This window comes from Galeopterus variegatus, unplaced genomic scaffold (genome assembly GCF_000696425.1).
Source record: "Galeopterus variegatus unplaced genomic scaffold, G_variegatus-3.0.2 Scaffold245, whole genome shotgun sequence".
In the NCBI taxonomy this organism is placed as follows: domain Eukaryota; kingdom Metazoa; phylum Chordata; class Mammalia; order Dermoptera; family Cynocephalidae; genus Galeopterus; species Galeopterus variegatus.
In genome coordinates this window covers 591,965-603,380 of record NW_007726356.1, presented here as the reverse complement: position 1 = coordinate 603,380, position 11,416 = coordinate 591,965, and the positions used below count along the sequence as shown (strand labels likewise).

At 39.3% G+C, this 11,416-nt stretch overlaps 1 protein-coding gene across 1 annotated transcript in view; it reads right to left on the bottom strand.

Annotated features, from left to right (window-relative positions):
• Nucleotides 1-863: 863 nt before the first annotated feature.
• Nucleotides 864-11,416, bottom strand: part of PLEKHG1 (pleckstrin homology domain containing, family G (with RhoGef domain) member 1) — a 45,005-nt gene continuing 34,452 nt past the window's right edge. The window contains exon 12 of the mRNA XM_008566484.1: nucleotides 864-4,498. Within this exon, the coding sequence (XP_008564706.1) occupies nucleotides 3,435-4,498 (1,064 nt within the window). The 3' untranslated portion in view covers nucleotides 864-3,434. The remainder of the gene's footprint in view (nucleotides 4,499-11,416) is intronic.

Below are 11,416 nucleotides of genomic sequence, written 5' to 3'. Positions count from 1 at the left end.
TTCATGTTCCACAGCTGTATTTATAGCTCATTACAAGCCTGCTGATTTTTAAGATTTTTTTAAGGTTTAATTTATGCATAGAATTTACACGGAACACGGTTTTTCTACTGTCATTTGCTTCTCTAAATTGAACTCTTATGACTTATAGCAAACCCATCCATTTTCAACCTCAAGGTGGAATAGTAAGATGAAGTAGATCTGAGGGCTCCTCAATGTGAAGCTTGGAAAACTCTTAACTATAAAACACTCTAAAGAACATCACAATCCAGGGTTTGATCTCTGCACTGGCCAGCTTCTAAAACAAAATAAACACTTTAAAGGAAAAAAAATAAGTGATTTCCCTCTGTGTGAAGGAAGTCAGGCAACATACATTTCCTTATAATGGGGTAGGGCTTTATATTTACGCTTTGAAACAGGATTTCTTTAGAAAATGTCCGTAATTATAAATTTATATTAGTATGCTTTTGTTCCCTGTAAAATTTTTTTGTCTATCAAAGAAAATTCAGAACATGAAGTTATAGGAAAAAAAATTATGCCAAGAAACTTTTACATTAAATTTTCAATTCAATAATGAAACAGTGAAAAGGATGTCTTCTGTTACTACAAATTTCTAAAAAAGGTAATTTAGTGATTGATCTAATTTAGCCAGCTGTCAAAAAAACAAAAACCATCCCAGACACTAAATTTAGTATTTCAAAAGAAATCCAAAGATATAGAAAATGGTCTGTTATGGGCCATGAAATATAGTACTGTATTATCATTACCCTAAACCATTTTCTGCATGGTTCATAAGGCAAGATAAAGTATTACAGCTTTGGAAAAATCTTGACATTCAAGAATAAACACATTAATTCACACCGTAATTTACTTTGTATTTTACAAATTTTATTAAATAATAGGCATTACTAACTTTCATTATCTTATATACAGTATTTAAACTATGTTTTCCTAGGTGCATTCCCTCCAACCCCCCAAAGAATAAAGTAGGTGAAAAGTGAATTTATTAAAAAAATTGAAACTTCAGTACAGGAACCTAACAGAACTTGACATACTTTTAAGAACATATAACTTTCTTCCCCCAATTATATACATTCCCCACCCCACCTCCAAAAAAAACCTACTCTAAACAAAAGCACTTAATAACTGTGGGGAAAATACAAACATGATTATATATATACACACAGCTCTCAAAATCTGCATCTGGGCCAACAGGGGTATCTATGAAACTACACATTTCTCCTAGAACCTAAAGAACCACATAGGCATTTTATACAATAAGATAACCATCCTTGTGCAGCAGGGTGTTTTCCTACAGGCGACATCGAAGTCGTGCAACAAGACACCGGTGTGAATTAATTTCTAATAGCCAAACACAATAATAATATGGCGTATACAGAATTTGGGTCATAGACACTAAAAAGCAAAGATGGGACACCGCATTTCTGGAAGAAGAGTCAGGGAACTTTGTTTTTTTTGTGGGTAATGCAAACACACTTACATATACATCCAGCAAGTCTATGAACATCTTTCTTACAGCGCTTGTCATTTTTGATACTGTTTAATCTTGAAAACTCATATCATGTTTAAATAAAGGCAATGAAAGAAGGAATATTTCCAGGACCATGCTATTCAATATGGACTTTGTTTTTATAAGCTACAAGGAGAAAGAATAGTTTGGAGAAGAAACTTGGGTTATTTTATGTTATTTAAAAAAAAAATGCCTTTAGGTACCTATTTGTAAAATATAGTCACATTTTATGCTTTACAGTTAAGAAAAAGAGATATAAGACTTAAACAGAGGAAAAGAGCTATGCAGAGACGTCACTGATTCAATATTGTTTACCTTTATATGAAAGCCCTGGCCCCTTTTCCTACACATATTATTGTATCTTTTAAAATGAAAACTCAAAGGGTAGGAAACAGCCACAGAATGTACAACTGCTTGAGATGAGAATACAAAGGCCACTGTTTGAGAAAACATTCTTGCTGCATTAACCGGACTCTTCAATAAAATAGGATATTTTTATAAAGTAGCAATAAATGTACCTTCATTTTTCTCTTTAGTTTGCTTTTTACTCACGACGTCCTGCTTTTGTTCTTCTATTCCCCTCCATAAGGAGCTAGACTGGTATATAATATCACAATGGAATGCTGTTTAAAGACCTTAATTACAACATAAAAGATGGGATTAGTCAGAACCTAGTAACCAAAGATTCTGTTTTTGTATATGCCTCAAAACAATGAAAAAAGGCTCCAAAGTTATGGATGGCTTAGAAAATAAATTCTTGTCCCATTTCTGCAGCCAGTGACTCCTCAGTCCTAGGATCAAACAGGTCATTTGGCAGAGTCCAAAATTCATGAAGGTGCATATGAAAAACTGCTCTGGAAAGGCTTTGTTTTTTGGTGCTGGCCAGTAAGGGGATTGGAACCCTTGACCTTGGTGTTATCAGCACCTTGCTCTAACCAAGAGAGCTAAGTGGCCACCCCTGGAAAGGGTAACTTTAAAGTACTTTGCCTTATTTTAGCTTATGGTTTACTTTATGTTGATTACAGATGGGCACACACAATGGTATGGAGGGTTTTTTGTTGTTTTTGTTTTTCTTTTTTTAACTGTAATATGAAGAGATAATCAATTGTTTCCAGGAGTCATCTCATCTTTTCTAGTAGTTAATTTGCATTTTCTTTAAGCTGTTAAGGGCATCATTCATTTTGCACCATAAATAATATAATAAACATGATGAGCAGCACATTGTCCAGGCCTTGTCCAGGAATCCAGGTAAAAACTTCTGCTTTTAGCAAATTGGCCCTGCTACATTTTAATTTCTCATAGTCTCACAATTTCTGCATTAAAATGAAATGATATAGGAATACCAGCATAGAAACCCTAAAATGAGCATTGCAGTTAGAGATCTCTGACCTTAAGTTATTCTAGGGTCTTGTCACAAATGTAGCAACAATGTCAGATATAAGCATCATTCTTTAAATAGCTTTAGTTTCCTTTCCTTCTAAAACATATGAAAAACTCTCCTTGTTGCCTTTAAATTGTAAGATAAAACTACTTGGGGCTTCTGGATAATATGAGAGGATTATTGCATTTCTTAAAGTATGAGCATTATTGTCAGGATATGAAAAAAATATATATCATGGTCATCAAGTTAAAAAAAAGAAAAGCCCCAAAATTTTCAAGTAAGATTGACTTGCATCATATAGGGAGACAATCAGCATCAGAAAATATACTGTTAGATGCTGACATTTGCTACAGTACAATCCTGGCTGCACTGTCAGCCATTTCAAAAAGTTGTGCTGTAAAGGAAAGTATATTTTACACCTCTCATTATTACAAAATTGTTTTAATCTGGTACATATAAAACACCTCATCTGTAACTTATGAGCATAAGAAGTTGTTGATTCAGGCAGCTATTATTATTAAGAGTTTAGGCAAAGCTGCTTGAACTAAGACACTGAAATTTTTCCCTTAGAGACTGGACAATATTTTGTTGATTGGGAGATGGCCCCCTCCAAAGATAGTCATCCAGTTTGTCAGAATCATTATATGATGTCAGATATGGTGAAAGCCCAAGTTTGCTATTTATTGGCTTTTTTGGAGTGCATGGACTATTCAAAGAGTAAGATGCGTCACTGCTGCAGTTATTATCAGAAAAGTCAGCATCCACAATCTTGGAGTCCAATTTCCTTCTACGATTATGAGATAGTTCCAACTCTGTCTCTTCTTCTTCTGACTTTATTTCTACATAGTCATCTTCATCTCCTTCAGTCTCTTTGAAATTGGAAAAATAGTTCTGTGTCGCTATTTGGATATTTAAGGGTACATTTTTATTTACTACCAGAACCTTCTGTGAGTCTCGGAGTGTAAGATCTGAGTGTTTTTCAGTGCCCTGTTGACATGAGTCAGCAATACCTGGCAGCAAATTCTGGTGACTCTCACACCTTGAGCTTTTGTGCAAAGACCGCTGCGGTTTCTTTTCCATTTCACTGGGGTAGTTGATGGAGTCCATTGATTTGTTTATCAAGATGGAAGAAGATGACTGGGACCTGTTATAAGGCTGAGATTTAGCACTGATTCCTTTCCGACCCAACGAGTTGTAAAGATGGCCCTGACATGAGTTCTCTTTGTTGGGCTGACTTACTACCACACTGCACCTCTGTGTGGAGCCCAGCAGAGGGTCAGAGGTTTGAAGAGAAGGTACAGAGCAAGCTGCAGACAACTGTCTAGAAGTACTTCTTGTACTGGTCTCAAAAGTGGGATATTTTGACCTTATGTCTTGCTCTGGCCGGGGACAGAAATCTGCTAGTTCTCCATTACTATAGGTTGAAGGCCAAAGCCAATCCTCTCTACCATGTTGGGCCTGGGAAGGAGACGCAGACCTGGGGACGGAGGCCTCTGGAGGGCGGGCCCAGCCATCCTTCTGATACTTAAGGGGAGTCTCTCTGAAGACAATCTGGTCATAGAGTTGGGAATACTCAGCAATCCTGGCACCTGCAAGGCAAATATTGACAAAATAAATACACATAGGATTATTGCTACATACGAAGATTAAAATAAGAATGTAACATTCTAACCAACATATTAAAGAAATTTTAACTTTAGACGGGGCTTTTAAGTGATGGTTGAGGATGAATAATCATTGAATACTAAAGCAACGCAAACTAATAAATTAACCCGTAGTTTAATATATATAAAAATTAAATGAACACCTAAAAGTTCATTTAATTTGATCTAATTCTGAATTTTATTTCAACAGCAGGTCTACAAGTGTCCTATAGGTAACTGAAATTTCTGGTGTTCTTTACAAGCATGAAACAACACTGTCTGTGCTGAAAGTAGCTATTATAAAAACAAGAAAGTCAGCACTTAAGGCCTGGTCAATGAAAAAGAACTCAAGTCATTCAAAACAGCCCGAGCACAGTGCGCCAGGCAGTGGCTGGCCCTGGCTGCTCACCGCTCGTCTGCTCTCAGCTCTCAGACAAATGCTCCTAGAGGAGTCTGCTCCTGGCAGCTATCCCTGCACTTCTTTCCTGGCAACCCTCCACAGCCACTGTCTGGCGGACCGTGTCTGCGGGGCGGGGGGGTCCTCCCCTCCAGTACTTCAAAACCATACGTACTAACATCTCCTTTCCCATCCCTAAGAAATCAGGCACTAAAACCTATGCCCCCAAGACATTAAGAATGAACCATATGGGCATTTACTCAATAATCTAATGCTCTCTAGTGTTGGCTCAAGAATAGGACTTGACAGTCACTTCCACAAAAGCTTCTGCTGCTTAGTGTTAAGCTATGAGGCCATTCTCCCCCTTTCCCCACTTCCAAGTACAGACATTAACTGAATCATGATGTGGATAGAGGATTCTTCTGGGACAGCAATGACTTAAGGGAGGGAGCTCAGAGATGTCAATCTCAGGAGTTTTTCCCCCCTCCCCAATCCAGGTACCCACACGACCAACCTAGACTCAGAGAACTCCATGCAAACTATAAACCATTCAGACCACATCTACTCAGTCTCTGTGAAGGAAATCCATCCCATATATGACAACCATCAGGTAACATTACATTTCCTTCTTCAAAATATGTATATTTTTTGAAACTTGTTATTAGTAAATTACCCCTTGAATTTAAACAAAATACTCATTTAGTTGAGTTTCTGCCATTTCTTTGGAGTCTGTCTTCCATGATGACAGAAAAACACTTGTTGTCACAGTGTGCCTTTTAATGGCAACCCCCTCAGTTCCCTAAGCCCGTACTTCCTGCAATCAAGGTAAATAGTTGCTTAACTTCTCAGTATAGATCCTATATTCAGATCCTTTCGGTTTTCAACTCCAAAATCCTTAGAAGGACAGAGGTTATGAGCTTAAAAATTTCTAGTAACAAAAACTTGAGAAATTACTCCTTATAGGGCATAGTAAAGACTCTTAATGTCTTAAATCTTAATTGATATTAAGAGAAAGAAGGTGAAAAGTCTACATGGACACGTGTACCCATGTTAGCCATTCTGAAAGCTGTAGGGTTTCACTAACTATGAAATTCAAAGGCAGCTGGGCCTTTAAACATAGTCACCGGTTAGCAGTCTCACCTGAAAGTCCTTAAATCTTAATTGATATTAAGAGAAAGAAGGTGAAAGTCTACATGGACACTTGTGTACCCATGTTAGCCATTCTGAAAGCTGTAGGGTTTCACTAACTACGAAATTCAAAGGCAGCTGGGCCTTTAAACATAGTCACCGGTTAGCAGTCTCACCTGAAAGTCAGACAGTTCTGCCCAAACCATTCTCACATATGCTATAGCCCTGAGCCTGATCTTATGGTTGACTCAGGAAGCCTCAGAACTTTCACAAGCTTCCAAGAAGATGACAATTTTGGGGAAAGCAGTGGAGCTAAATATTCAGATGAAATATTCCAGTACCGAAATTTAAACATAAAGCCTTGTAAGAACAATCAGCTCTTGACTTTACCCCAGATAATCCAAAACCATGTACAAGTATTATCCAAAATACCCACAGTATTTCTCATGCCTTTTTCTACCTTATCATAATCTCTTCTTTGCTTAATCAAATCCTACCCCTCTCTCAAGATCCTTCATAAATCCTATCCTTTCTTGAATTCTTTTCTACCTGATTTCTCTTTGGAGTCTTTCATACTTAACATGTACTTAGTTATTGGCTGTGTGTGCATGCACACACAGATATGATGATGTGTTGCTAATTGTTTTATGTAGGCTAGTTTATTACTCCAGCTAGTTTATGAGCTTTTGATCTTGGAGAATAATGTTGTACATTCTGCTCAACTCCCTAGAGAGCACCTCACATAGTTCTAGACAGAAATTGGTCTCAATAACTACTTGATTACTCAGATAATTTTTTCTCTCCTTTCGTTTATTCTAAGCATAGCATTGAAAATGGATGGGCTTTTCCTGAGACCATACCACTGAGAGTAGAATGGCAGCCTTGAAATCAGGTCATAGCAGGAAAAGAGGAAGTGGGAAGACAGCCTTGGATTAAAATGCTTCCTATAGACAGACTCATAATGTTAAGAGTTTATCTTTGGATAACAAAGAGTTAACCATTTGTCAATTCTGAATAAAAAGTATCTCACTAGTAGATAATATACTGTGCTTATATAAATTTTTTTTTTGTCTCAACTTGACCTTCTAAGAGAATCTGTAACATTTACATGATGCCAATATGCACAAGAGACAAGGTTCCAAAGTAGCAACTACGATTAAATACATTCCATTAGCCAGATATACAGGGAACAGCCTAGCCCAAGAGGACACCTCTAGCCTAGAAAGTTTAGAATTAGTCAGCTGGATCAAGGTTCCCCATATCCTCAGCTCTGGTATAACAGACTTTATAGAACATGTACATTATCATTACATGACAATCTCAGGGCTGTCTCTGGTTTATTTCCTTTTTTGAAGGTTTGAAAGTTGGAGTTCTTATGATTCCAGATAAAAATTTGAAGTAATCCCTGCCAAGGGAAATATCAAGCATGCTATATTCAAGACAGAGGATTAAAATCAATGTTTCTGATGTTGCCTGAGCTGTAGACAAAAGCATAAAATTGTGCCTTCCCTACTTTACACAAGGAGGAAAATTCCTCAAGCCTGTACGGAGTTTTCTCCCATGTAAAACATCACAAAAAACCAGGAACCCAAAGGCCTCCTTGGTCTCAAAGACTATCAGGAGGGAGGTCTGGAAGAATAAGATGGCCAGCATGCTGCAACAGGCTCTAAAATGTGGGAGGAAGCAACTAGACCTGGTTGGGTGATTTATAGGCGGAAATCTGACCCGGGGCCTGTAGACCCCGGCTAGAGAGTTCTGCACAAGAGACAAGGTTCCAAAGTAGCAACTACGATTAAATAGATTCCATTAGCCAGATATACAGGGAACAGCCTAGCCCAAGAGGACACCTCTAGCCTAGAAAGTTTAGAATTAGTCAGCTGGATCAAGGTTCCCCATATCCTCAGCTCTGGTATAACAGACTTTATAGAACATGTACATTATCATTACATGACAATCTCAGGGCTGTCTCTGGTTTATTTCCTTTTTTGAAGGTTTGAAAGTTGGAGTTCTTATGATTCCAGATAAAAATTTGAAGTAATCCCTGCCAAGGGAAATATCAAGCATGCTATATTCAAGACAGAGGATTAAAATCAATGTTTCTGATGTTGCCTGAGCTGTAGACAAAAGCATAAAATTGTGCCTTCCCTACTTTACACAAGGAGGAAAATTCCTCAAGCCTGTACGGAGTTTTCTCCCATGTAAAACATCACAAAAAACCAGGAACCCAAAGGCCTCCTTGGTCTCAAAGACTATCAGGAGGGAGGTCTGGAAGAATAAGATGGCCAGCATGCTGCAACAGGCTCTAAAATGTGGGAGGGAGCAACTAGACCTGGTTGGGTGATTTATAGGCGGAAATCTGACCCGGGGCCTGTAGACCCCGGCTAGAGAGTTCAATAAAGATGCTCGAGAGTTTCAGCGGGTGAATAGGCTCTTCCTCCTTCCGCACAACACCGAGAGCAAGCTCCTGGCAAAGCGGCAAGGCCCATACGAAGAAGTCTGGAGAATCGGTCCATTCGATTACGACGTCCTGTGCCCAGATAAACAAGAAAGAGAAAAGGAGTCATCATGTCAACTGATTGAAAAGCCGGTGGGCACAGGAGGTGGTCTCGATCACCCAGATGGAAGCGGCGAGGATCTAACTTGTCAGGTCCGAGATGGCAGGCCCTAGGGACGTGCTCCTGCCAGACGGCGGGGGAAGACACCACTCTCAGAAGATGACTTTGGGAGACCTTCTCCGCTTGGCTGGGGAGGACATCAATAGTAGCCCACCATGTCAAGAAAGGGCCCAGACGCAAAGCTGAGAAAAGTTCCTTTGGGATCCCAAGAAGACACCAATAGGCAAAACAAAAAGGAGAACACACCCAAAGTGAAAAGAAGCAAAAGAAAACCCCAATGTGAAATCAATTAATACTTAAAAGATGGGTAAAAAAGACTATTCAAAGTAATTGTAAGCCCTAATAATTCAGTATCAAAGGACATATTTCTATCAAGGTTGGAGTTTTTCATTTTAACAGATGGTATTCAAAGCAACATATTCAAAGAACCTGGCCCAGGTGATACCTGCTTTTTAGACAATACTCTTCTGGCATAATCCATCATCATCAGAAACTTTAGTATTATCTCTCTTGTTCTGAGAAGGCCCAGCCCAGACTAAGTCAGTGATTGCAATTGCCAACATACAGCTGTTTCTAAGACCATCTATGCCCCGGTCCCTCCAAATAGTCCTCTGCAGCTGGAACTCAGTCACTTTTTCTAAGTAAAAAAACAAACCAGTTTAGCAACACTAGCACTGGAAAAGGGACATGAATTATGCAAGGATAAAAATATATGCACTCTAGTCTCTCTCACATTTGTACAAAAATCACTTTTAACCTTTATTTTATTAAAAAGAAGAAGAACTCAAGGAGTCTGTAAAATCCTTCTGGCATCAATTCTAGGGCTTCATTTCCCTATCAGTTAAGAAATTTTACTGAAGATTAAAGTTTTAGACAATTCTTAAATACTCACAGACTTAAAATTTCCTTACAGATGCTTGTCATGTAACTTGTGGATTCATTTAGGATTTCAATCCTCTGGGTTCCTATTTTCTGGTTTTCATAGGAATAAATAAGTCAGCTCCAAAGAAAGAAGGTTAGTGGTATCAACCTGTCCAAACGTGCCACGTCATTATGAAGCTGCTATCTGAACCTGTCCTGATACTGAGCCATCCAGTTTTTACTTTTAACTGGAGAACTGACTCCTCTCATTTGATACTGGGGTGGATCCTTTGTCAGAAAATCTAGGGTAGAATTACTTAAAATATGATGGAAAGGCCACACTGATTTAAAATGCAGATACCTGGGCCTAACCCTGGAAATCTCTCTGGGTCTGGAGGCGAAAAGCTCCTCAGGTGGGAACTACACTCTCAGATTTTTCTTTCTCTGACGACTATGTGCTATATTCACACCTATGCTCTTCCCGAGATCTGTGCTAAGTTATGTCCTTCAAAAAAGTCAAATCACAGGGCCAGCCCGGTGGCACACTGGATAGTGCGCCGCTTGGAAAGTGCGGCGGCGCTCCCGCCCGAGGGTTCGGATCCCACATACAGACCGGTTCCCGCTCACTGGCTGAGCGAGGCGCGGGAGCAACACCGAGGGTTGCGATCCCGTTGCCGGTCCCCGGTCCGGTACGGGGGCAACACTGAGGGTTGCGATCCGTTGCCGGACACGGAAAAAGAAAAAAAGACTAAAAAAAAAAAAAAAAAGTCAAATCACAGACATCTCATTCCTGTACCCCTGAACTTACCAATATCACAACTAAGATCCACAAAGGACTAAAGAATCAAGCTTCTTGGAAGCATATGGGAATATCAAATTAGATGATGTTAAATGCATTACATTATCAATGTAAAAAAAAAATCCAGTAGTAAGCCAAATATGAGTGTGTTTCAAAGAGTTCACGGAAAAACAATTAAAAAATAATACAAATCTTTCCATGAACTTTTTGAAGTACCCTTGTATGAGAGAAAACACCTAAACTACAGCATGAACTAAGAAAAGTGCAAAAAAAGATTCTTTTCTTTGTCATTTTTGGCAGGCGTAGACATTTTTGCTGGGATTTAGAAGCAAAGAGCAATCCTATATGCTTCTAAACCTTAAAAGTTTACACGAGCTCCTCCTCCTAACAAATTACTGAGACCCACGGAAAAGCTTTAGATATCACAGGTTAAAACCAACTGTTCTTTTTCATACTGTATGTTACCTAGAGAGATCCTATTCTTAAAATATCAGTCCTGTAGTGACAATGTTACATGCACAGCAAAACCCTTGGAGGTTCCTCCTAACAAATTACTGAGACCCACGGAAAAGCTTTAGATATCACAGGTTAAAACCAACTGTTCTTTTTCATACCGTATGTTACCTAGAGAGACCCTATTCTTAAAATATCAGTCCTGTAGTGACAATGTTACATGCACAGCAAAACCCTTGGAGGCCAAATCAAGACACCACTTGCATAATTCAGTGGTGGTGAAGTGGGAGAAAGTTCGTGATGGCTTTGTCTGTGGTCTGCCTTTGAGAGATAAATACTTGGCGTGTCCTCATAGGTGTGTCCACTGTAAGGACTCTGAGGGTTGAGAACCGCGTTCATCCCACTCACAAGAGGGAGAGGAGCCCTGGGAACGTACCGATGGCCGGCCCTCCTTTGTGATGGCTTTGTCTGTGGTCTGCCTTTGAGAGATAAATACTTGGCGTGTCCTCATAGGTGTGTCCACTGTAAGGACTCTGAGGGTTGAGAACCACGTTCATCCCACTCACAAGAGGGAGAGGAGCCCTGGGAACGTACCGATGGCCGGCCCTCCT